Source organism: Sebastes umbrosus, chromosome 1, assembly GCF_015220745.1.
Source record: "Sebastes umbrosus isolate fSebUmb1 chromosome 1, fSebUmb1.pri, whole genome shotgun sequence".
Taxonomy (NCBI): domain Eukaryota; kingdom Metazoa; phylum Chordata; class Actinopteri; order Perciformes; family Sebastidae; genus Sebastes; species Sebastes umbrosus.
Window position 1 is genome coordinate 15,692,287 of NC_051269.1, and position 27,652 is coordinate 15,719,938.

Consider the following 27,652-nt stretch of genomic DNA (forward strand, 5'->3'; position numbering starts at 1 on the left):
ATTTTCGTATTCTTATCTTAACTTTCTCTTAATTTTTGTTGTACCGTTGGCACGAGTGTGTCGTGTTAGATTCAGGAACTTCAGGTAACCGTGTAAACGACCTGCGTAAACATGATGAATGCCACATGTGCGTAAATGAGGGCGCATTCGTAAGGAAGTAAGTCAGCCATGACGCCATGACCTGGATACACCCGTTGACTTTATTATATACAGCGATAAATCAACCTTCAATTAGTGTATAATTTAAGTCGTTTTGCAGTTTAAGATGTTCATATTGATATAGTAGAGTTATACAATAGCATTAATGGCCAGTTTAAATTAATGATGATATCGTTGGGCTATATGAATACATTTAGAATTATATTATAATTTTAATTGCAGAGTCAAACAGGATAATGTCAACATAATTATTATGATTATTATATTATTTCATTTATATAGGATTTTATTTTTTTTATTTTTATTTTTTCATTATTGGAATGAAATATACAATCAATTAGTAAAACACTTGGGTTTGGATAACAGCAGTCTAATTGCACATGACTCCTTCAACAGGTCTGGACCACTTGTAAATTGTGTTCGTAGCTATAAGAAAAAATTCAAAGTACGAGAAAATTGGTGAATGCGACAAGTTCGCCTAAATCATTCGTACAAGCCACTTACTGTAGGGACGAATCTGTTTGTACGAGTGGTTCTTGCATGAGGCCCAGTGTCTCTGTGTTTGTCCACAGGTTTTTGTTATACTTTTTGAAGCCTGAAGTTTACCCTTCTACATCACCTTGCGACAAGTTTCCGGAGACAGAATAATCCAAACGTGGGCAACAAAGAGGAAACTGGGTGGAGCTGAGGTGGGGCAAGAAAGCAGCAATTACCACGGCTGAGTGTGGAGGAGATTTATCAATTACAGCAAACACGCCTCCAAACATGTCACCCTTTAAGCTTCAATGTCTTCTTTATGGAACACTAATTTCAAAAATTGCCGTGAAGATACAAATTAGAGGGGAGGTGACCATTGAGACCCAAAAGAATAAGAGACTGACTTTGTAAAGATAAGTTGAGGGTTTTTGTAAGGACATCAGTCCAGTCTCCAGGGCCAATAGAAGACCACGTTGCAATTATAGGAAATAACAGCATTATCATTAGTAAAAATACCAATTTGTAGTTTTTCCTAGCTGTCCTCTTGCAACCATGCAAAAAGGAAATGTTTTTTTTAATTGAAAATACATATTTACAGTGGTAAAACAGAATCAATGTTAGGTCTACCAACAGTCAACATTTGTGTATTTTAATTATGAAGGGGATCTTTCCCAAACCTTAACATTGTCTACAGGATTTCCCTAAACTTAACCGAGTTGTGGTAGTTTCCCAAATGTATGCATACCTTTGTGTTAGGGATAGCAGATCAAGAAACAAATCATTTTTTTGTTTTCGGCACTTAACTCAGACTTCCAAAGGTCAAAATTGTAGCAAACACTGCGTAGAACCTTTTGGTGCAAAGTAAAAAAAGAAAAAAGGTAGAGTTAGATTTAGTATATATAAGGCACTGCCATCTTACAAGAGTTAGTGTGACTTTTTCTTCTCTGCATTTATCAAATGGCAGTAGTTTGTTACTAATACCGTACTAACCATTAAAAATGCAAACACTAACCCGGAGCACTTAATTTAGCTTTCACAAGTACATGCCTCAGTCATTTCAGAAAGTGAAGGTCCTCATTCTTAAGAGTGAGTTCACTTAATTGCACTTAACTATCCGCAATATTTACATAATTACGACTATTTAAATTCATTCACCGAAGCTCCTTTTACTGCAAGGATTTATGTGCATTTTTTTTTTTCCATCATTGGATAATTGCCAATAGCTGCATGTTGTTACATTTTCTGTAGGGCGCATGAACTGGGTGGTGACAGCTGTGTATACTGATTTATTCATAAGCTATGTACTCTAATTAACCAGGATATCCAGACCAACACTTGAAGCGACCAGATCACTCATTTAACACAGAGATAATGTTCTCTCTCTCTTTCCATTTCTCTCTCTCTAACTCACCTCTCACATAAACACCCGCGCACAGCACACGCTGGGGGCCTCAGGCTCCCTTCTGTACTATACATAGTGTTTTATGAGTAAAATGGAAACTCCATCAGACATTATCATATGATTACGAATGGGAATTAAGATTCAAGGAGAAGTCGAGATAATTTGAAGTGGGTTTTGCTTGTACTAATTATTTAATCTTCTCCACTCACACGTTTATATTCTGGCCCATTAAGAAAAATGTCTTGAGAGTGCATTGTGATGTTATTCCTCGTATTTTATCTAGTTGAAAATGTCATGAGAAATCAAATTACAGCTCTTCATTTGCTATTTTGTCAAAAGCATTTTATTTGTCGTTATCGTCGTGCTGAGCTGTGCCTCTCACACTCAGACTATTAAACAACTATATAGTGTAGTGTCATCATCAGATAGTGAGGACATGGAGACAAAAATGGAATCTCTGGTACCATTTTCATGTCACTCACCGGTGCCAGAAAGTGTTATTCAGGTTATGAGTGCAATTTGAGCAGGCATTAGATTAAAACCTTCAGCACTTAGCCACAATGCCAAAGCAACTGTCTGCTTTATTGTGGGAAATTGCATCCATCTGAGTCTTGTCTCGCTCATACTAAAGGCAGACAAGATGATTATTAAGGGTCTTGCTCATGGACCCTTACGCCAGTATATGTCACAATCAGAATGGTAGCAGCAGCTGACATCCTCTGTCAATCTACTACGGATCTATTTAGGATTGCTGTGTGGTCAGTTGCATTTTGGCAGTGTGCTTACAGCCTTATCCCTGTAGTTACAAAAGTCTGAAGAAAATTGAAGTGTAAGCATAAAGCACAAGTGAAACGCGGTTAGTGTAGAGAGCTTTATTGATTCAAGAAAAAGAAGATCTGTATTTTCGGATGCGCACAAGACGGACGACTGAAAACTGTAACTGAAACGCCTCCGGTGTAGACACCCTGTTACTTAAGAAACAACCAGGATCAGAACCTCAGTCACTCAGTTACTAGGAGATGGTGTTATGTGTTACTTTATCCAACCACTATACTCATTGTGATTTGTTGTAAATGTTGTTGCAAGCTAAAATGTCATGCAAAAGCACACCTGCTACAGCTCTTTACGGTTATCAAAATGTGTCAAGACAGACGTCGTTAATGTGTTTTCTTCCTGTCTCGTTATAGAGAACCACACCATGGCGTCCCACTCGGCAGTGAGTATTCGGATTCTGGATGTGAATGACAATCCTCCTGAACTGGCTACACCGTACGAAGCCTCCATATGTGAAGATGCCAAACCAGGCCAGGTAAGTTTTTCCCGATTCAAAATTAGAATACTTTTAATATGCATTTTCACAGTCAGAATTAGATCTGTACATTTAAAAAGTCAAAATGAGATGGACAAAATGTCATGATATATGCTTGCTAAGCAACAAGTTAAAGATGAAGGTTGATGAAGTTATTGTAGCTTCACAGATTGATCCTCCATTTCATTACTGATGATGGTAATGAAGAGGCAGGAGTTAGGGCACTTGAACAAAAAAAACAGTTCTGTGCCAAAGCACTAATACATTACATTAACATCATAAAAAACATACTTGTAACAATGCCACAAAGAAACATATTACCTGTGGGTAATTCAGTCTGAAAGGCAGCACCAAAAACAGCACACAGCCCACACAATATTGAGCACACTGCATTCATTAGTGTACAAAACTCAAAGCTAATTATTGATGTGAAGCAAACTGAAGTGTACTCAGCTGTGGGTAGTATATTAGAACATCGGTGATTGATTTTTCCATTGCACACATTAATTACAATAGTACTGTAGGAGGAAGTAGATGAGCAAGCAAACAATTCATACATTAAACAAGTATCACGCAAATATTGAGGTTACATAGCTCCATTCAAATCAATTCTAACATTATATTAAACACCATGTAAGTAGAAATAGACAGAGACAATTATTAATACTCTTAATTTTCATTGGTCGCTATTCCAAGAAGCCAAAGCTTCCAACCTTAGCTTTAAGCGAGTCAGCCAGGAAGAATAGAAACAAAGACAGCTTTCCCAATTCTGACCGTTATCTTCACTGAAAATATTGTTAGACAGAAGGACAGTTTGGATCAACGTCAATGAAGGTGTCTGATATGGAGACCCAGTATCCTTTGTTGAGCTCATTTGATTTAGACTAAAGTGACTCACAGGAAGCAGCATGATCACCGGCTTCTCTCTAAATTAGTAGCTTGATCGGCTTCACACGTAGCCTTTTTAAAAAAAGTGAATCTGCATTTTTCTTGTTTTAGACATCAAGTTGTTCAGGTGTTACTTGCACCATGACGGAACATGAAATGATACAGCCATTCTATGATGTGTGATATAGCGAAGAGCACTAAATAACAGTAGCATAAACATGTATTGTCTAGAGCTATCAATCAATTCAAATATTTAATCCTGATTAATCGCATGATTGTCCATAGTTAATCGCAATCAATTGCGAATTCCTCGCACATTTTTTATCTGTTCAAAATGTACCTTAAAGCGAGATTTATCAAGTATTTAATAAGCTTATCAACATGGGAGTGGGCAAATATGCTTGCTTTATGCAACTCTATGTATATATTTATTATTGGAGATAAATTACTAACACAAAACAATGACAAATATTGTCCAGAAACCCTCACAGGTACTGCATTTAGCATAAAGAAATATGCTCAAATCATAACAAGGAAAACTCAAGTCCAACAGGCAACAACAGCTGTCAGTGTGTCAGTGTGCTGACTTGACTATGACTTGCCTCAAAACTGCATGTGATTATCATAAAGTAAGTATGTATGTAAAAGGGGAGACTTATGGGTACCCATAGAACCCATTTTCATTCACATATGTTGAGGTCAGAGGTCAAGGGACCCCTTTGAAAATGGCCATGCCAGTTTTTCCTCAAAATGTATCATACCTTTTGAGCGTTATTTAGCCTCCTTTGCAACAAGTGTATGACATGGTTGTCACCACTGGATTCCTTAGGTTTTCTTTTTCAGATGATGCCAGTATCTTCACTCTTCACAACCTCCAAAGTTGCGTTAATGCAATAAAGAAATTAGTGGGGCTAAAACAAATATGTGTTATTATCGCATTAACTTTGACAGCCCCTAGTATTGTCATTAAAATGTAAAACCATAAACTGGCAAAAGGCAGAACAGCCAGAAAGCAGAAGAGTTTTAAGAAAAAATGTCAGGAGTAACAGAAGGATACGCCTGTACATCAGTATTAAGTTAACAATGCAGTATCTGTGCCAGTGCATCGATACAACAAAGCAAAAGACCATATCACAATGTATTGTTGAATTTTCAGAGTGTAGATTCATTGTTGACCTTCAGTATCCGTTTAACTTCACGGTTTGCTCAGGTGTCATCCCGTGACCTTCATAACTTTGGTCACATTATAACGGGTGGTCGTATATCTCTCCTATGACACCTGAGCCATTTGCTGAAAGCCAAGACATGAACCTTGATTTTAAAGTATTTTAACACATATGCTGTATTTCTGTATGGATTTTTTGTCCTACTCACACTCACCATCTTTTTTCTTATCCTTCTATAACCGCCTCATTATTTCCATACTTCTGGTTTGTATCATTTTCAATTGCACACTATGATCTATCTGACACTTCATACAGAAGGCAATTTATAACTCAGCTTTCGGGCAAAGGCCCAATTTGCCAAAGAGCATCAGATAGAGTGCCAGAAACAAACTGTTTTCCAAAGAATATATTTATTTATTTGTTTTGTTTTTTTTTTCTTTCTGGATGGAGATTAAAAGTCAGTAGGATTAATATTTCACAGATTTCAATATTGGATTTCTATCTATGTCAGCGCTGTGGTTGTTTAAACTAAAAAGAATGGACTGGAGGGAATTCACATTTGAATGGATACACAGCTTGTATGATTGCCTGCCAAAAATATTTGTGCATGTGATTTTACAAGCTATTTACGAAACACCATCAATCATTAAAGAGGACCTATTATGCTTATTTTCAAAGTACTTGTATTTTGGGTTTCTACTTGAAAATGGTTACATGCTTTAATGTTCAAAAAACCCTTTACTTTTCTCATACCGGCTGTGCTGCGGCACCTCTTTTCAGTCTGCTCCGATTGGTCAGCTGGCCCACGGTTTTGATTGGTTAACCAAACCAATCCAGCTCCGCTCTAGCTTTATTTGAGGGCATGCCAAACTAGCTGTTATGTAAATGTGTTACTTGGTGACATCACCGCGTTACGCAAGAAAAGGCGGGACTTCAATCAAGGCGTTTCAGGCAGTTCAGGAGCAGCATTTCTATGAGGGAGAGTAACTCTCGCTGGCGTGGACTTTGGGCTTTGTAACTTTGCAGACCTTTGACATGCACAAATAACTATCTGCCATGCTAAAGGAAATGGGACAAAGCACAAAAGCATAATAGGTCCCCTTTAATTATTACCAATTGTTACAAAAGCTACACAGTCAAAAATATAGTTCTGCTTATGGTAGTTTTTTGTTAAACCGTGACCCACAAACAGTGATACAGCAATTAGCACAAATGAACATAAAGTTCTAAATGGCAAACAGGTGACAGAATTAAATTGCGCATCATTACCCGGCACTAATCAATCAGTGGGAGTCTGTTTGAAAAATCAAGACAAAGGGTAATACCAATCCGGTATCACCATTAAAAATGGACAAAGTCATTAGGGTGTTTTATTCTCCTTACACAGTCAACAGGCCTTGGGCTCAGTTAAACCCAATTATCATGTGCAGAGCAAAGGAATAATTAAAAAAGCAAGGCTTTAAAGTGGGGCCTCCGTGCTGGAAGCTGCATTTACATGTGTAATGAGACTCAGGCCTCCCCTCCCCTTGATCCACAGACTCTTAACCACTTATAGCCCCCCTGTGCCTCTGTAACGCTGCCCGCCTGCGCCTTTCTGGAACATTGTCTGGTCTGATCACCCTCACTCCCACCTCGCTTTCTCTCCCATCCGCGTGAGCCCACATTAACCTTCAGCTCCTAATCACACAGAGATGATTAGTCTTCCAGCAAAAAGATCATTGCTGGCTCCCAGCATTGTAAAAGACAAGGTTTTAATGCTGTCATTAGAGAGAAATGCAGCGAAATATTTCATAATTACAAACCAAAGTACATACAGGAGAATGTGACATTCAGCCTCATCGCAATCTCTAAATCTGTTTATCTGTCTACTTCTCTGTCTGTCTGTCTTTTTTCTGTATTTATGACTGTCCATTTACAATAGGCCGTCAAATGACAGGAACATTTGACAATATCTGTTCAATTTAATTTCGATTTTTGTATTCTGTTTTTTTTTGTCTCTTCTCTGTAGAGTCTCTTTTTGTATGTTGTTGTGGGGAGCTCTGTCGGAGTCCGCTGCCGAGATTGAATGAAAATGCGTTAGCCTTGGGTCAAAGGCTTTCTAATGCTCATTTTCAGCCTCAGGGGTAACCACTGGGGGTATGGGGGAAACAATTTTCTCCTCCATGTTATTTTCAGAATAATATATCAAAATAAAAACTGTTTTCCACCAGTTGTTGTCAGTCACTGCATCTTTACCTTTGAAAAAATGGAGTGAGTGGTGTGAAGAAAATGTTTTGGGTCCGTGGATTCGCTGCATCTACGCTAGTGCAGAGAGCAGGTATTTGTAGCATTTCTTCTCTGATTAATGGCAAGGATAGAGCCGTTCTATTGTTGGCCTTCCAACTCGGAGAGAGAAGTGAATGAGCAACTCACTTGAATGAATTACTCATATATCATATATATTCACTTTTTCATTGAAGCGAGACCAATAAAAGTTGAAGTAACGACAGGATAAACAGCACTGAACCAAAAAATTGCCTCGCAAACAGAAGTCAGTTTAATGCTACTGAATTCCTCTCCGTCAATAAGTGAAATTTTGATTCACAATACTCGGAGAAAAATCTGAGGTGCTGGCACTCTGCCCTCGTCTAAAACCCTTTGGTCTCTTGAGAGGTAATCGAGTTGTTTGGCAACTGTCCGATCGGAGCATTTGGCAACATCCGATATTCAAGCTAGCACTTGCACAGGTCCAGGGATTTGGAGCAAACAAGATGATGTCACACGGCCTTTATGAATCTCTGCCAATGATGAATTGATGCATAAATTCCTCTCATCATTCTGCCTCTACAACACAGAGGAGCTCTGTGCCACTTTCTGAAATATCAGCCACAAACTCACCCACACCTGCAAAGAACCTTTAATTTTGCCATTATGCCATTATGTATGAGGCAGCATGTGAACAATGCAGGGCTAACATAGCCCAATTAATTATTTGTTGTTTATTCATTCATATTTTATTAATTCATACAACTGAGTCACACAGGATTTGCACAACGTATTTAATTATAACCAACAATATCTTTGAGTAGTCCACATAGTGGTCTGTGCAATCGGCCTGTGTCTTAAATACAGGTCAGGTGTAAAAGAGACTTGAGTGTGCATTTCAAACTCAAATAAGGGTAAAGCTATGCCAAGCCAATGTACTAGCACATTGAAGGATCAGCTTCAATTAACATTTCACAGATGCTAACCATGTCAGTAATTGGTTGCATATGTCCATCATGTCTCCAGCCTTGCACAAAACCATGTTCACAAGGTATCTGCTTAGAATCAAACTAAAGAAAGTCAAGAATGTCACATAAAATCTCAACTCATTGTCTTCTTATCTGAAAGCAGGTCTGTTGATTTACAGTAGTAATGGCAAAGACATGAAGACAAAGACTACAATTGGAAATAGTACATATTTACCAGCCGCGATAGCATGTGATTGGTATTGTTTTCACCTTGTGAGTTAGTGTGGGTGAGTCATCATGGCAAAATGTGCTCCTGGAGACACCTACTGGAGCGGGAACCACCATAGAAGCGGTTTTGAGTACTTGGCCAGCTGTTTGTTTAAGCAACAAGCCATAAGAGGATCCGCATTGTGCCCAACAGCGCCCCTTAGCTGTTGTAAAATCACTGTAAATCACTGGCTTATTGCTTTTATAAAACTGTTACTACATATACCTGGAAAGGTTTGATTAAGTTAATACATAGCAACAAAAAATACAATAATTAATTTATAACAAATAGTCATTCTTCCGCCAAACATTGTAGTTCTTCAGCAAAATTTAGCAGAACGGTTGCCAAGCAACAAACAGACGCAGTGGAAAGCATGCTTAAATGTTGGGGTGATTAACATTTATCTGGATATTGTCATTAATTGTGCTATTGTTGAAGTAGTGCTCAATCATGTTATTCATTTTGAAACAATAGTTGTCTAATTGGCGCAGTGATACTATTGTGATACAGTCACAGCTGTGTAGAGTATTATATGACGGGTTGGAACGCAACTCAGCCAATCATAATCAAGGACCGTAATTGTCCGTTTTATGTTCAGATTTTGTCAACGTGATAGCATAGCATCACAGCCATGCAAGATCACAAAACTTTACAGGTCTGTAGTTGAGATCAAAATGAAGGCTGAGTTCAAAGGTGGGTGTGGTCCGAGCAAGGGCGTCGGAAGTATGGCACCACTTTACGCCCCTGTCCCGATTTGGCGTTGTGGCTAGTGTGAGCCCATGAACATAAATGTATTATATATCCTTGCTAGTGTAAAGTTAGCATAAGAACAATGTTCCCCACAGAGAGAGAGAGATTTTCTCTGGTGTTCTTTTACGTTAGAATATACAGTACATTCAGAGGTCAAATTCATTGAGTTGAAGCTGCGGGCTGTTGCCTGATATGTTGAAACACTTTGATGTCTACTGCATCCCAGGATGCACTTATTTATTCAGTAAAATAAGCTGCCAAAGGAGGAGCCCAGAGATATAAGCATCAGCCAACAGATGTTTGCGTGTAAAATGAGCCTCAATTTTGTTTCAACTCCCCAGAATGTTGTTAATCAATTTTGAAACATGGACAGGGCGACCGCTCTTGGAAATAGTCATAATTGAGTCCATTTTTCTTTCACCTGGAATAGACATCAAACACTGGTTGAACTGTCCTCCTTTGCCATATGAATATGCCGCGAACCCAGAGCCCTTTGCTCACATTATCTGGCCTCTGTGAAAAGGAGATCTGAAGTTAGAACGGGTTATTGCTGCTTTGTTCTGTGTCTAGCCTGTTTCACCTTATTTATAGGCCTGCTACTGTGGCAGAATTAATTAGAGCAAACACAACACCTGTTACTTTTCAATTGGATCAACTGTCAAATTGCTTGGCTTAAAATTCAAACTTTTCACAGAAGAGTGGTCTTTTAGTTCCATGTTGACATTGTAAATCAGCTAACACCCACTTATGAGGCATGAGTATCACTTGATTGATAGCAGGACTTGATTGTGGCTAATTATAAGTAAACAGTAATTTATTTTATACCTAAATCGTTCAATCAAGCTGTCCGTGGAACAAGGCATATACCATAACCATGTTATTTTGTTCTTTGTGTATGTGTGTGTGTGTGTGTTTGTATATATTGTGTTATAGGGACCATAAGCTGTTTTCACAGTTACGTTGTGGGGACTCGCCTCCTGTCTAGGGACCTTTCCCCACATCTGTCAGCCTGTCTGTCCATCTCACAAATTGCATCATGAACACAATCCTACATGCCTGTCCCTTTGCGGACGCACGCTACAAGGAAATGAAGACATTGCATGCACACACCCACACACACATGCTGCATAAACACAGCCTTCACTGTCACAGTCTTAATACGTTAGATCAACCCCCGGTTTACTAAGCTAATGAGGAGCGTTCCATTGTCTCCCGTTGTGTGCTGTGTTATCACCCAGTCTCGTTCATGGAGTGTCAGCTCTCTGGCTCAGGTCTAGCTTTCGGTGGAACCACAGAGAAAATCAGATTAACCTAAGCCTTTTAACTGCGGTTGGATATGATCCCATTTGAGAGTTGGCAACACAACCTATTTTGTTTGTGTTTAGAGGGAGAATGCATGTGGAGGGAGGGGGAAGGGTTGGCAGAGAAGTAAATAAAAAATGGGTGACACAGGCTAAGCAGCTTTTGCTTGGTGACAGTTCAAGCCAGGGCCATGACTCAAAATGTTAAATAGCTTCTCACCTTTTATTAACGGGGCACTCTAGGGGTCTTATGCAGGTCGATGATCAGAGATGGAGAGAGAAAGCAAAATAAGTGAAATTACAGTAGAAAGAATGAGAGAGATAAATGTCAGGGAAAAGGCACCCAGTAAACACAGATTGGATTCACTCGTCTATCATGCTATCATGTAGAACACATGTGCACAACCATGCCAAAAATACATGCTTTCTTATCAGTGAGGCACAGGTTCATATATTTCTGTCCTCTTTTTATGTGCAGTTTTTGAATAAAAGTCCTTGAGTAGAAATGCTCGAAATTCGAAACAAAGACAAAATATTGCAAAAGCTTTCTTCAGGTCAGTTCACATTTTTTCATGTCTTTGAAATGTTCTTGGATTACATAGACTGGAAGCGAGTTCTTATCTCATTAGCAATGCCTGTGTAAAGTAAGACAGAGAGAGCATCCTACTGTTTTTTTGCCTTGGGCCCTAAAAACTGTCTCGAACTGCCCGTTTGCAACACAAACAAACACAGAAATATTGAAACTTTTATGCTTGTGAAGACCCTCATTGATGTAATGTATTCCCTAGCCCATAACCTTAACCCTCACAACTACCCAACTCAACCCTTCCGCTAACCTAACTATGATATATAATTCTACCCTTGCCTTAAAGCCACGTCTTAATCCTCAAACAATCTTTTTAGATAGTGTGGACTAAAAAAGTGTGATGATTCATAATGAGCATTTTTTGCAAGTTTGCAAAAGATGACTATTTGGGCCCCAAAACAACATGACATCAGCTGCACTCCATGTGTCTAAAGTAAGGTTGTCAAAGTTTACGCGATAACACATTTGTTTTAATGCCACTAATGTTTTCAACTCATTATTGCAACTTGCGATTTTTAAGTTGTAGCGCCCTCAGTTTTAAAGCTAAAGTGGAGATATGCTAGTATGACATGGTACCAACCATGTCATGAAGGAGGGTAATAATGCACCAAATTTACACATAATTTTGGCAAGGAAAAACTGGAATGGCCATTTTCAAAGGGGTCCCTTGATCTCTGACATCAAGATATGTGAATGAAAATTGGTTCTATCGGTACCCACGAGTCTCCCTTTACAGACACGCTCACTTTATGATAATCACATGCAGTTTGGAGCAAGTCATTGTAAAGTCAGCACACTGACACACTGACACTATTTGTCATTGTTTTGTGTTGTTAATTGATTTCCAATAATATATATATATATATATATATATATATATATATATAAACAGTGTTATGTAATCCATTAAATGCAAATATAAAATTATTTTTTATTGCAAGTATAGCTACATAAACAAAGCCAACAGTGGAGCATTTTAGTGCCATACAGTTGACTATGCTCAAAACACCCAATTTCTAATTGGGCCGTTTTAAGTTGTGATGCAGTTTAACTACAGTAAGACCATTCAGCCATGTATTGGATCAGACAAAAATAATGCAAATCTTAGCTTAGTGATGTTCACAAGATTTAAATCCCCTCTTGATTTCTACCATCGTGGATTCATTCCCTGATTTGCCCATTTTCCAAATCTGCTGCACCTCACTGAATGACACGTGAACACAATCTTCGCCTCTCAGCCCATTCCTCGCCCACCTCGTGGTATTTATCTGACTGAATGCAGAGGGACAGATATCATATAGTGCCATGTGTGCAGAAAAAAAAAGGCTGTGTGGAAAGCCAAATACTAAGTATGGCCTGGGGTAACGCAGGCCTGTCAGCTCTGCCGTGCCGTCTCACAGCTGGCTGAGTCGGTCACTGCGACAGATCACCTCAGTTTGGCCACTTCACCGCCAACCTCCAACCCCTGGGAGAGTCGGTTTGAAATAGCTAAATGTTAAGCATGACTGAAACACACATCACATCATATTCACGTGAGCCAAACAATTACTCACCTCATGCACATACAAAAAGGATACTAAAACGCATACACATAAGACATACAACAGAAACGAGTAAAAGAAGAAGCAAACTAACACAGACGAAGAAAAAAAAGGCAGACAGAATCACAGTTTTGCCAGACAGTACTTCGTGAGTAGGAGAGTGAGTCATCTGTTTTACTCACCAAATGCCTCTTCCTTTTGTCTCTCAGATGTTAACACTGAATCAGACAAACCATCAGACTAGAGAGGCTATTATATTAACCATTTCTTGCAATTTCTTTTGTAGATTTGCCCTGTTCATGTCAATGTTTACGGCAAAAAGGTATATGTGCAGTAGATGGAACTTTTGACGTGTGTCGTTTGATGCAGCCCTTTTGCTGTTTCAGTGGTTCTCTGAAGCCGGATATTCCTCAAGCTTAAATTATGGTTGTCAGTGCAATCCAAAAGGTCACATAGGAGGATTTTCTGATTTGAATAAAAAAATGAAGGGAAAAACAAGTTTCGCCAGGAGAAGCAGATTTTTGTTTCTAAAACTTGACGCAGTATAACAACATGGTCCTACTTATGCCTTTTGTGACTCAATGTAAACATAATTGTTTTAAACAATCACCATGTCTGTCATTTTTCTGGAGAACACAGTTTTTATTCATATGACTACAAGATGGGAAAATGCAGTCATGAGTGGTTTTAGGCAAAACAACAAATGCTATATATTTTTCTTTGTGTCTGGTGAGTCACAGTCACAGTCTATTCTATCTAGACTCAATGGCTGGCCAATTTGACATGCTACCTACTGTGTATGCTAATGATGTAGTGTGTGATTACATGGTTTTATTACATGCTTGCTAATTAAAAATCCATCAAATTATGCATTGTAGCTACTTTAATGTGGGCACACCAATTTAGATGATCATAATCTACTGTATCAGTATATTTGCTTGCTTGCTTGGCTATTTTAGATCTTTTCTTTTGACACTGTGGCCCCAGAAAAGTATAAAAAACAGCCAACCATTCTTTCATCCTGAAATTGAATCAAGTTCAGAGCAATGCATTGGGACATTTAATGCACCACTGGACACTATGAGGATGCTTTTTACCACTGAAAATAATGGATGCGTTTGAAAACACACCTCCGAAGCTTAGTGCATTCCAGGCTTCGGGGATGAACCTCTCTCAGCCCATTTTAAGTAGTTGTGTGTTTATTTATTTATTTATTCATTACCTCCCCGCTGCCATCGTGAAATGGTTGATTTCTGCAGCGAATGGGAAAGCCACCTCCCTCTCACAACCTTAACCTTTCAGACACCTCTGGTGCATATGATATGGGATGTACTTTTGGGAAAGTCTCCCCTCCTAGCTTTCCAGAGATGCAGGAGATTTAAGGGGGTCAGGAAAGGGGACTGATAGATAGAAATCTAATTAGGTGATTGTGCTTGAGGGAGCTTCGCTCGCTGCTCGATAAACTCCCACGCGCTCGCTCTTCTCCTCTCTCGCCTCGCTCTCTATCTCTCCCTCAGCAGTTTGCGCTCACCCCGAGACGCCGCCTGAGAGTTCCCCTGCTGAGGGCACAGTCACAGGACGCAGACCATGGCTCACTTACGACATCTTCACTATTTCTTCAAAGAAATGAGTAGATTCATCCCTCAGTTGATAACAAAGCTTTTGCTTTAAGTGTCTTCTCTTGTGCTCATTATTCGTCTATACCTTCATACTAAAATAAACCTGAAAGGGCTCCAAAGAATGATGAGAAGATAGGACCAGGCCTGCTTTGGCAGCACACTCAGCTGGATTCTTCTGTGGATTCAACTCAGATCTGAAACTGTATATTAAATAGAAATGTAATCTGGACAGCATTGCACATTTCACAGAATGTATGGTGCTATTAATCAGAGCATCACTCAAAAAAGCAATAAAAGCCATCACAGTATATGAAAGTATAGCAATCTGGACCATGGGTAAGATTCGAGATGGCATGTATTGATATTGTTTTTAGGTACACAGGCAGTCATTCCTGGTTCATTTCCATGTGTTTTCTTCCCGTGTGTTTCTCGAGTGCAGATTTTGCGGCGTGCTAAGGAAGAAGCGTGTGATTTACCCTGAAATCATACCGTTGCATTTTGTAATTACAAAGTAAGCCATATTATCCCAAACAACCTCCCTGAGCTGTGGGTATGACTAAGCCTGTTCTGTGTCTGTGATGCAACGTCAGTGCTGAGGAGCTGTTTATTGTGAAGGTACAATTGTGGCCCGGAAGTGTGCTCGGCAGTAGCTTAGTCACAGTAATGCATAGCCACCGCTCAGGCTCATAATTCAGGGTTGTGTGCAGTGTTATAAAATGAATGAGGCTGTCGTGCACAGGCAGGCAACATGAGCTTAAAAAGTTACACAATAAAGCAGATGTCTTTGCCAGAAGGGTGTGAAGTATATCTATAGTACTGTTGTTTGAATAATCAATTTGCAGGTGGATGATAAATGAAGGACACATTTTTTGCTGGGAACGACAAGCATGAGAGGGAGATACTTTGGAGAAGATAAATATAAAGGACAAGGAATCAGAGGGAAAGGATGAATAGAGAGAGCAAGCTGAAGAGGCAGAGAAGTGGAGGGGAAAAGATAGACGGAAGAGTTTGGTCCAGTAAACAAACAGCTTACTGCAAGATAAAACTGGTCTTGCTTAACAACTGGGAAAAATAACATTTAGTGGGACATTTTGTTAGCAAAAGTTAATTTGGGGGTCTTTTTACAAGGTCCTATAAAGATATAAAAAAAAAAAAAAGCCAGTGGTCAATGTCATAGAGATTGCCTCTCTCAGTCTCTTTTACCTACCATTCACAATTGTTATAGTCATGTTGTATTAAGTACAATTTTTGTGATGGAAAATGGAAAAATCTCTCCATGAGCCTCTTGCTGTGTTCTGATTCCTCCTCATGCAACTTATTGAAGGGTGTTGGTGATGATTATGTAAGTTGTTTACATTCAGAGGCAATATCTTTTGTCAAGAAAGCCCTTTGTGTAGAATAAGAATAGGCAAGTGAGAACAGCTGTGTGCAGTAGGAGTAGTGCTATAGATACTTGTAAAGGCTGACAGGAGTGGGATGAACTGTCGCTGAACAAATACCCGCGCTATCAAAATGTGTATAATACAGTAAAAGAAATGGAGCTTCCATTAAGTCAGTGGCAGCTCTCAACTTTTCCTGTAAACCTGGGTAAAACAATTGTTGTGTTATTGACAAAATGACATTTGCCATCTGTGCTACGTGTCTGCTGTATTCTGTGATAGACAACACGACAGCAGTAGATACGGTACATGTACACAGCTGATGTTTGGGATAAAAAGAGGGACACACGGATAAATGCTGTGCAAACTTAAAGGAACAGTGTGCAACATGTCAGGAGGCTCTATTAGCAGAAATGGAATATAATATTCAGAACTATGTTGTCATTAGGCTATAATCATCTGAAACTAGGAATCGGTGTGTTTTTGTTACCTTCATATCTACATAGGGAGCGGGTCCTCTTCACGGAGTCGGCCATGTTGCTCCGCCAGGTTTCTACAGTAGCACAGAACGGACAAACCAAACACTGGCTCTGTAGAGAGCCTCATGTTTTTACGTTACCTAAAGGCCACCGTAGTTCTCCGACTCACTTTTGAAATTGCGGTAAGTGAGCTGCAGAGTGTCAAACCGTTGTACCGCCAGCCACCGTCTAATTTGTTGCTCCTAAAGTAGTGTTGTTATGGTAAGGATGGCTTTGCAACGGTTTTGCACTCGGCGGCTCACGTTACTACAGTCTTGGAAAGGGAGAAGTGAGTGGAGGGGTACTCAGTTGGTTACAATCTTCAGAACGGCCAGAGGCAGATTTTACCATTATAGGTAAGCAACTGCCTGGGGCCCCCAAACCAAAAGGGCTCCAAACAGCTATAGATTCATTGTGATGTTTAGATATGAAACATATTGAATTATTTTACGATTCTTACTCATTGCACCCCACATAACTCACAAAAGGCCCCCAAAACACTTAAAAAAATATGCAACTATACTGTATACTACTCACTGTGTACTTCTACTTCAAAGGAAAACATTGTAGTACATTTACCTGACAGAAATGTTATTGGTTACGTTGCAGATTAAGATCTGACTCAAAATATAACAATTAAAATATGATGCATTATTATTCATTAAACTATCCAGCATCATATTCGAGTGAAAGCTCCACCTTGAACAGACTTAAAACAAACAGTGTGTAGGGGGATCTATTTGCAGAAATGGAATATAATATTAATGAATATGTTTTCTTTAGTGTCTAATCACCTGAAAATAAGAATCGTTAAGTTTTCGTTAGCTTAGATTGAGCCTTTTATATCTACATATGGAGTGGGTCCTCTTCATGGAGCCGGCCGCCATGTTTCAACAGTAGCCCAGAACGGAAAAACCAAAGTCTGTTAACTTTTCCTGCTTGGGGTGGAGTTGATAACATTACTCGCTCCCGTCGCCGCCGCTCTCTCTCTCTCTCTTGCTTCACCACTCACTTCCCACGTACACACACACACTCTACTCTTACAACAACTGGCTCTAGAGAGGGACATACATTTTTAGCATCGGCCACTGGCACAGTGTAATCTGCAACATCACCGCTGGAGACTGCCAGATCCTACACACTGTTCCTTTAAGCACATTAAAGTACATTGTACTAATAATACCTCTCGGTCACTCTGCACTTTAAGTACAGATTTGAATGCAGGACTTAGGAAGTAGCCTACTTCTTCTACCACTGCTAATGCTAACATTCCAAGTTAGAGAGGGTGAAAAGTAAAGCTAGACGTTTTTTACCTAAGAAATAGTTTGGTACGTAACGTCCCGTAAAACTGCAAATCTTTTTTTCTTCTTTTTTACACTTTGGTTTTTGTACAGATTAAGATATGCCATATTAATTAGTGAGTTTTCAAAGTGATAGTGAACTTAAAAATATAAAATAATTTCATTAAAGAGTATGTCATAATTCATTATTTTTTACATCATTATATAGCTTTAGGAAAATCTGATCCGCTCTGTGAAAATTATTTTTACTTGGTGCTTTGTCAGGGTTGTCTGTAGGCCTTTCCCATTTCATAGTTTGTACATCCTTGATTCCTTTCCTCGACTCCTCTTCTCACGTCTTAGTCCCTCCCATGGGAGATGCGAGCGGAGGAGAAAAAGAAGAGACGCGAGGAGAGAGAACTTGAGGCAACAGGCATTTAACAAATGAGACAGCCTTGCCTCGCAGCCATCATTTTAAAGCAACATCAATTAAATATGACATGTGGCACAGCTGCATCAGCTGTCCATTGTGTTGTTATACGCTGTATTTTATGATCTTTGTCAGATGAGCATAACAGGTCTCATGACAACCTGTATGCTATATTTAGTATTACTAATTCAATTCACAATGTGACATAATTTGACAAGAATGAACGGATGTCGGATTTTTTTTTTAACACACACACATCACACATTACAGCCTTTACATATTTTATTGTGTGAAGCACTACAGATGTTTGTATTTAAAGTACTATACTGTACAAATAAAGCGTGTGATTATATGAATGATATATTATATACACATGACACATTCCTACCTATATGACAACATGAAATACAGCAAATTAGAATTTAAGTGAATGTTTTCATATAATATTTTTTGCCATCAGAAGCTGTTTGCATTTGTAAACATGTCAAGATTATAGCAGGTGAGTTGGGTGTAGCCTACAATCAATAATAAACACGTGAAATGTCATTATGGAATGCCGTTTCCTATAAACGATGAAGAGCAGAAAGTTTGATCATCTTAAATAACTACAACTAATGAACAACAAAAGGAACATTACATTACGTTACATTTATAGAGTCCTGCCATGGTTTGAGATTATTCCAGCTGTGTGTCACACCTCTTTTACGTCGCGGGTGCCGAAAAAACTAAAGGATACACCGGTGTTTCCTCGCTTATAGCTTCTCCGGCAAGCCTCTACGCTCCTCGAGATGCATTATACGGGTTGGGAGCGCTGAGATAAGTTTCCGGGTCACAAGCCAGAGGAGCGACGATCGAGGAAACGAGGAAGCACAAAATCGGGAAATGAGAAACAGCTTGAGTGTCTCTGTGTCACGTACTTGCCAAAAAGAAATTGCATATTATAATCTTAATTTCACAAATAAGAAGCCTCAACCAAAAGAGGAAAATCAACTCACTTCTTTTGTAGCATGGAAGCTTCATATTTTACACCAACAAATACTACTCACACAATTACAGGTAAGGGTGGCAATGGTTAGTCCTGCCGCCTCACAGCAAGAGGGTCGCAGGTTCAAATCTGGCTTGGGGCCCTTCTGTGTGGAGTTTGCATGTGTTAGCGTGGGTTTTCTCTGGGTTCTCTGGCTTCCTTCCAAGACAAAACATGCAGGTTAGGTTAATTGCTGACTCTAAATTGCCCGTAGGTGTGAATGTGAGCATGAATGGCTGTCTGTCTCTATGTGTCAGCCCTGTGATAGTCTGGCGACCTGTCCAGGGTGTACCCCGCCTTTGCCCAATGTCTGCTGGGATCGGCTCCAGCGCCCCCGGCGACCCTGATAAGTGGTTACAGATAATAGATGGATGAACAATTACAAGTGTTATTACCACAGTGCTTTAGGTGTGCAACATCTGTTCTTGCAACAGTAGTTGTTGAAAAATCAAGAAAAACCACGACTCCCCAAATATATTATCAAAAGAATAGATCCATTATTTAAACAACAAAAAAAAATAAAGCTTTAAAATGTTCTCAGGCAAAAAATAAAAAATGTAATTTTCTCACACAAACAGAAGAGATAGCTTTTAGTAGCTCAAGGCAAGCGAGTATCATTCAAAGTACTATATGACTGATAGACTGATTGTAGATTATAGTACTGGACACTTTTCAGTTTATACAGTTTCAAGACACTGAGATAAAAATGTGGTATAATACCACAAGGGGATTCAAGGTTAGTTTTAAAGCCTGAAGGCTTCTACCTTTCCATCAAAACATCTTTTGGCTCATCATGCCGCTGTGCTGTTGCTCTACTGTCTTACCAAACAAACTGTGTTTATACTGCACTGTATACATTGTTTTCAACTCGTATGCTTTATTTATTCAGCTACACTGAAGAGTACATTTTAGTTTTTTTTTAGTGAGAGAGTATGTAGTAAACAAAAAGGTGAGAGAAACAAAAATAATACGAAATATGTGGAATGTGGCGGCAGAGGAGGAAACAGAGCTGACGGATGCGATGTGAAAATACCATTTATCAGCTTGTGGTTTGATGCTGGCTGCAGATTCATAGGATGAGCGGAGGATGAATTGTCACCGAGAGGCCTGTGTTAAGGTGAAAGGATCTCCGGGGGCTGTTTGATGTCTGTTCCGCTCACAGTGAATCATATCTCACCTTATTGTGTCCACACAGAGTTCTCAAAATTGGATCACAGTTGAGTTTTATCTTTGAATGTGGATCACTATTATTATATAGCATTAGATAGGATGACTACACCCTCACTGAGTCTCTGTGTCTCTCTTTCTGCTCCTCTGCACATTTGCATTTAGTCTTTGCTCTTTCTTAGAGCAAATATGGCAGCCTCACAGAATAACTCGCTGCCTTTCTATTCAAAAAAGGCTTTTTAGCGAGGCATTTTATGATAGTTTTGCATTTCTAACATTAAGACATTTTTTATGTTGCTGTGTCAACTTTCTGGAGAAAGAAGTTTTTTTTATCTCTTTGTGACCGTGGTCCCTTTGAACTGCACTTTCACAGGAAGCCTTCTGAGTGTTTTGCATCCAAGTACAGTCGCTCCTCCTCACTCCCTCCCTCATGAAAGAGGCATTTTGAAATGTAAAGTGTAAAGTGCTTTTCATATTCAGTTTCTTGTTCCCATTGAGTGGATCTGAGCAGAAAATCTAACCTCTGTTTCCTTGTCTTTCTTGTGCTTTTATTTCCTTCTCTTTTCTTAGCTAATTCACACCATCAGTGTGGTGGATAGAGACGAGCCACAATCTGGACACCGCTTCTACTTCACCCTGGCGCCCGAAGCCTCCAGCAATCGACACTTCACCCTGTGGGATGTGAAAGGTGAGAGGGCAAAGGTCCTATGTTGGGGTTATTGGTGGAGAAGCATATTTGTGCTGATGGCATTATCAGCACAATATGATCTTTAGGGTATAATGGTACGAGAAGGAGTCTGTAAGGCCGGTTGTTATATTTTTTTGTGAGTGGATGTGCGCGCATTTTAAATGTGCACAGGTGCAGCAAAACTATGTTTGACTGACAAACGTTCAAGATCGTGATGAAGCTCATACAGATGAAAGAGTTTCAGATGATCTCACCATTTCCCTGAGTGATTGGCAATGTGAGCGTTTGGTGAAATGCTTGAGGGTATTCTGCAAATGAAGACCTGAAAGCAATATTAAGTTAAAAAAGACTGCAGCTCCAAAAAACTTTGGAATTATTAGTGAGTACTTTGACAATGTCATAGTTACCTCATTGAAAATTCTTCAAAATAACACAATTCCTACAGTACAATACCAGAAGATTTTGACAATCGCAAGAGGCTTTTTTAAAAGTGTATGCAAAATAATTAGGGCTGTCAATCGATTAAAATATTTAATCGCATGATTGTCCATGATTAATCGTAAATTAAATCGCATATTTTTTCTCTGTTCAAAATGTACCTTAAAGGGAGATTTGTTGTCATTCATATATCTGGAGGTCAGAGGTCAAGGGTCCCCTTTGAATATGGCCATGCCAGTTTTTCTTCGCCAAAATTTAGTTTTTAGCGTTATTTACCCTCCTTCACAACAAGATAACATGACATGGTTAGTACTAATGGATTATTTAGCTTTGGTATAGTTTCATATGATGACAGTATCTTCTCTCTAGCTTTAAAACTGAGCCTGCTACAACCTCCGAAAGATCAATTGTGTTAATGCTGTGTTAATTGCAAGCAACACCCGTTCTGGTCCTCTTAGCAGTGTAATACCATTAGAAAGTATTACTTGCCATTGCATGTCTGACACACTGTACTTTTTTTTTACAGTTTATCTAAAGAAGTTTGTGTGACACAATATACGATTCATTGCTAAGCTGAGTTTTTTTGCCCACAGTAATAGCAATTTACATTAATATGATTTCCCTTTTTTTAACACTTTAACACAATCTTTTCCTTCGTTTCCTCTTAGATAGAATACTTTTCTCAAGTGTCATCATGAAAATTGCATTCCGTAAAAACACACACGCACTGTATCTGCACAATGTAAGGAAACATTAAAATCACTGTGCTCCCCAGTGATGACCTTGCTTTGTTGGGAAGATTAGTTTTTTCCATGCTTGTCTGTGTTTTTGCAAACGTGCTTGCAGATCCCTCGTTTAGAGATGTGTACCTAAGTGAATGTGACATCTGGTTAAATCAAGATTGATCTGACACCAGGAAAATGTCAGGGGAGCAGCCCTAGCAAGGGAAATGTCACCGCGTGAAAGCGGCGAGGCCGTCTGCAGTCCAGCTCAAATGCATTTGAACGGATACACGCTAAACCCTGTGTAAAGAAAAACACATACTGTACATACATATGTGCATAGAGGGGCAGAAGTATGACAGAAGGGTCCCTGTGGCTCTTTTGTTCTCTCCTCTACACATAAATACACACACAGCACAACATCATGCAGACAATCAGTGTCTCCTTTTGTTTCATTTTTTCACCGCCACCTCTCCGTGATTGTGTGTATGTACGTTATAGGAAGAATGACACAGTATATTCATGCTTAGATTTAAAAATGTTACCTTTCGCCCCGTACACATACACACAAACACAACTGCAGACTGCATGTATTTTTGGTGAAAGACAAACAGAACCCCGCACAGACTTTTGATCCTCCCACACCTCTTTTTTTCCACTCTGGTGTCTCTTTTCATTGACACATTTGTCAACCTGTCACTTTCAATCTGTCACTTCTTCTTTTCCCCATCATGGCCTCACATGGCGTTCCGTCTCCGAGCCTTGACACACAATGATGAAAAGGCTTTTTTTCCCCCCATCTTGCTAAATTCTTTTAAGTCATTGCTAGCAACGTCTGAAGAACAAAACCCTCGTCTTTACCAAATAAACTTTGCTGTTACATGACAAACTGCCATCATGTTACCTGGAAATGTCCCACATCATGTTTAAAAAATAAATCTCAAATGATATGAAGGTGAGGGAAAAAAGAGGAAAACCTTTACTTGTGACATTCAAGGCATTTGTGAAAGTTTTTGTATTCCTTATTTTATTTATTTCAAAAACCTTTTTGCACATACACAGTTTGGCACATTTGTAAAGCGTGAACAGCAATGCTATACAACATCCGGGAGGAGTCATACTTTGCAGTACAACAGCCACGCAACGTGGCTAAAGTAATCCTAAACTGTACAATTCCTCACGTTGTTCTTTACTCCAGTGGTTCATTTTCGTGAAGGACCCCTAAATTGATACACAGTAGGTCACGGACTTCCATTCGATAAGATTTATCTTCAGTGACCTCCATCTGAAAAGATTTTGGTTGTTAGATATGATTAAGAATTATATAGTTCTCAACTACAGTTGTGGAGATAACAGTGGAGGAAGATAAATATATGATCAAAATAGTCACTCTTACTCACAGTGGGCTCACTTCTATAGTGAATATAAACAACTCACCATTTTTGGGGACCCCCTGGAGGTCCCACAAGGACCCCTAGGGATCCCTGGACCCCTGGTTGAGTACCATTTTAGGCTGTAATATAGCATATCTTTTTTTTCTTTGGCTTCGGTGGCCGTATTTGTTTTCTATTACCTTCTTACCTGTAAATGAATACATAGTATAAAGTATTTTTTATATATATTGTGACAGGAGTTCATGTTCAGGTTCAAGATTGTCCACAGAAGAAAAACATTGCCAGTGGGCAACCTCCGGGTCTGAGAAGTGAAGCCAATATGGAAATGCCTTAAACCTGCATTATTTCTAACAGCCAGCAGGGGGCGACTCCTCTGGTTGCAAAAGAAGAAGTCTATGAGAACATTATTACCTCTGTAAACATTGTAAACATGAGTTTATGGTCTCAATTGCTAGTTTCAAGTCTTCTTCAATACAGCATGATGTTCATTTAGTAAATTATGGTCCCATTTAGAGTCAAATAGACCATAAAGCAGGGTATGCTTCAGGGTGCGGCTACCTTGTGATTGACAGGTCGCTAACATGGCGTTATCCGCTCTGGGAGGTGTCCGTGTTTTTGTACATTAAACCTTTCACAGTGTATTTTCAGTTCATGATAGTTACTTATAACCTTTTTGGTCGCCTACAAATAATTTATTCCACCCTCTCGTGTCACTTCTGGTTGCAAAAAAACAAGATGGCGGCGGCCAAAATGCTGAACTCGAGGCTTCAAAACAGCATTCCACAAACCAATGGGTGACATCACAGTGACTATGTCCACTTCCTACAGTCTATGGTCATGCCAGATGTGTGGCTCTGGAGATGGCAGAATCGTTCTGTTGGTCAATCCACCTCTTTGATTCAGGCTTGAATATCCCAACAGTTATCGGATGGATTGCTATGAATGTGTACAGCAATACTCGTGGTCCCCAGAGAATGAATGCAAACGACTTTGGCGATCCCTTGACTGTTCATCTAGCGTCATCAAATTTCAAAAGAGCAATAAATTGGCTTATGACCAAATACCTGCAAAACTAATGATGTCCCCATCAGCCACAGCTGTACTTTGTGTTTAGTGTTAATTAGCAAATGTGAGCACGCTAAACTAAAATGGTGAGACTAGAAAACATACCTGCTGAACATCCGCATGTTTTCACCGTCAGTGTGAGTCAAACAATGCCAGCATCCCAATAGGGTCATCAGATGGGCAATGACAAAGTACATATTTTGCTGTAGTTTGGAGGAATTGTTTACACCTATAAGTTCATTTGGAGTTCAAGTAATAGCAAACAACAATCACTTCATTAACTACTTTGAGATAAAGGTGGACGTGGGAGGTTGTTCTGATCAATCATTATGTGTAGCCAAGTTTTTAAGTTTATTGGTTTTGATGCAAAACTACACAGGATGCCTCAGTCTATATATGTGTTTTGGAGAGAATCTTTTGTCTAAAAGCAGACAACCGTGAAGGAGAATGCTGTGTAAAAGTCAAAAGGACAAACTCAGGGGCGTAGCGTTCCCGTACATAAACAGTAATATGAAGATTGTTCTACATGTGCCAGAGGAGCTCTAGGGCGACATGGATAAAGGTGATATATGCTCTGGGAGATGGATTGCTTAGTAGCACACGTCTACCCACAAAAGCTTCGCTGACTCTATTTGTCAAAGCCTCCTCCTGTATCCTGTGTTACATTTATCTACGTCTCCCGGAGAGGGCTCATATACACACCAGTGAAGTTTAATTTCAAACAGTGGCTCTCTCTCACTCATTCTCTCTCCTGTTTTTGTTTAAAAAAAAATACAAATGATAAATGTTAATTGGATAAAAGCATAAAAGCAGTTCCCGGGTGAAATCATTCAACCCCAAAGTTAAATATGACAATCCTAACACCCTTCGTCCAGAGTCCTTGAACTATGCATTAAGGCAAATGACAGACTATGTATAACAAGGATGGCACCTTTTCTGTCTTTTTCTTTTCACTTCACCATTTCTTGAGGAAGTTATTTTCATTGTTGAATCAAATGGCAAACATCTTACATTGTCAGGTGTCAAGTCTTGAAAACAATGATTTGTCCTGACATTTTAGTAATGTCAGAGAAGTCGGCACGATCAACACTCCCGCTTTTTTTATACTTCCATCAGTGCAGTGTGAGTTCATAGGAGGAAAAACAAGTAGTAATAAAAGCACTCACTGGATGGAATTTCATCAATTCCACTGCAGCCTGGTGTAAACCAGACGTCTGTGAGCAGACAAAGAGGTTTTGTTCTTCAAATATTAAGTCGCTCATGTGTAATTGTCTGCTTTACCTTGTCTCCCTTACCCCCCCACTCTCCCTCTCGACACACTGAAACCGCCCACCCAGACAACACAGCTGGCATCCGGACCCAGCGGTCAGGCTTTAACCGCCATGAGCAGAATGTGTACTTCCTGCCTATCCTGGTGGTCGACAGCGGGCCTCCCTCTCTCAGCTCCACGGGCACCCTGACCATCCACGTCTGTGGCTGCGACCCAGGTGAGAGCTACTGTTATTATTTCTTTATTTTTTATATAATGCTTTCTTTATTGTACACATGCTCATCAACAGAGGTACAAACAGATACATAGACAATTGAAAAAAAAGGGACAAAATAGAAATAATTACATTTCATAATGCCAGAGTTTATGTTATATACATCATATTATATTTATTTAATAACTTAAAGGTCTTAATTTTTGTTTTTGTTTTTAACATTGGGTAAGATTGTGCTATATTGTTTGAATTCATTAATACAGTGCAGGAAAGTTGGCTTGGTTCCTGACCATTTTTTCTCATGAATATTTAATTTTCCAAATATGATAAATAATTGTATGATATACAGCATGTCAATATTATCTTGACTAAATTATAGTATTACATCAAACATGTTCATTTCAACATTCATCTTAAGTTTTCTTTGTAGAAAGTTGGCTACATCAATCCAGAACATTCTTGTATATACACAATGAAGAAATAGATGGGTAATACTCTCTTTTTCAAGTCCACAAAAATCACACTTATAAATCACACAATATCCAGCTTGAATCTTTCTAACACGTTTAACTGGATAAATTATGTGTAATATCTTGAAAGAAACTTTCTTAATTTTGTTATTGATACAGTAGTTTTCACAAATTTCCCAAGCTTTTTCCCACTGTATATCCTCAAATAAGGACGACCAAAAACATCTAGATGAAGGAACATAAAGGAGTGTGTTCCAAATATTTTTTTAGAGCACTTCTCTTCCAGTATATTAGTACCTCCAATATAAATATTTTCCACACAATATTCTGAATTAAAAGGTTGATCAACAGTAACAGGGTTTCATAGAAGTATAAGGACACTTTCTGGTAAGCTGCACCGTTATTAACATCACCATCACTGTCACCGTTTGCATCATCAGCAGCAGTGCTAAAAAGGTCATCTACATGCCATTGTTTTGGTCAGCAAACAGTTCTTATCTGCTTATATTTGTGGAAAACAAAATAACACAAGGCCACAAATCGGCCCTCAACGGGGATTTCAGCGGGGTGGAAATATAATATATGCATGATAACTTTTTTGTTTCTCTTGATAAAACAGTGCTTAATCCTTTTCCACTGAAGCGACTCATAACTGGTGTTGAATCTGTACAGTAAATGCTATTTTTTCTTCTTTTGCAACACAGAGGGAGCCATCCAGTCCTGCAATGCCACAGCATATGTAATGAGTGCTGCTCTCAGCCCGGGGGCTCTTATAGCACTGCTGGTCTGCATGCTCATCCTCATAGGTAAGCAGATGGATGTACTCATGCATGTATGGATGAATGAATGAGGAGATAAATGTATGGGGTATGATGGACGACTAGACCAATGGATAGGCACAATTCATTAGTATTG

The 27,652-nt window shown here is 39.2% G+C and overlaps 1 protein-coding gene across 1 annotated transcript in view; it reads left to right on the plus strand.

The window, feature by feature from the left end:
• The window catches only part of LOC119492137 (cadherin-22-like), a 191,801-nt gene that overhangs the window by 155,476 nt on the left and 8,673 nt on the right, over window positions 1–27,652 (plus strand). The window contains exons 10-13 of the mRNA XM_037776526.1: window positions 3,226–3,347; window positions 21,047–21,164; window positions 26,121–26,270; window positions 27,442–27,543. Coding sequence (XP_037632454.1) covers window positions 3,226–3,347; window positions 21,047–21,164; window positions 26,121–26,270; window positions 27,442–27,543 — 492 coding nt within the window. The remainder of the gene's footprint in view (window positions 1–3,225; window positions 3,348–21,046; window positions 21,165–26,120; window positions 26,271–27,441; window positions 27,544–27,652) is intronic.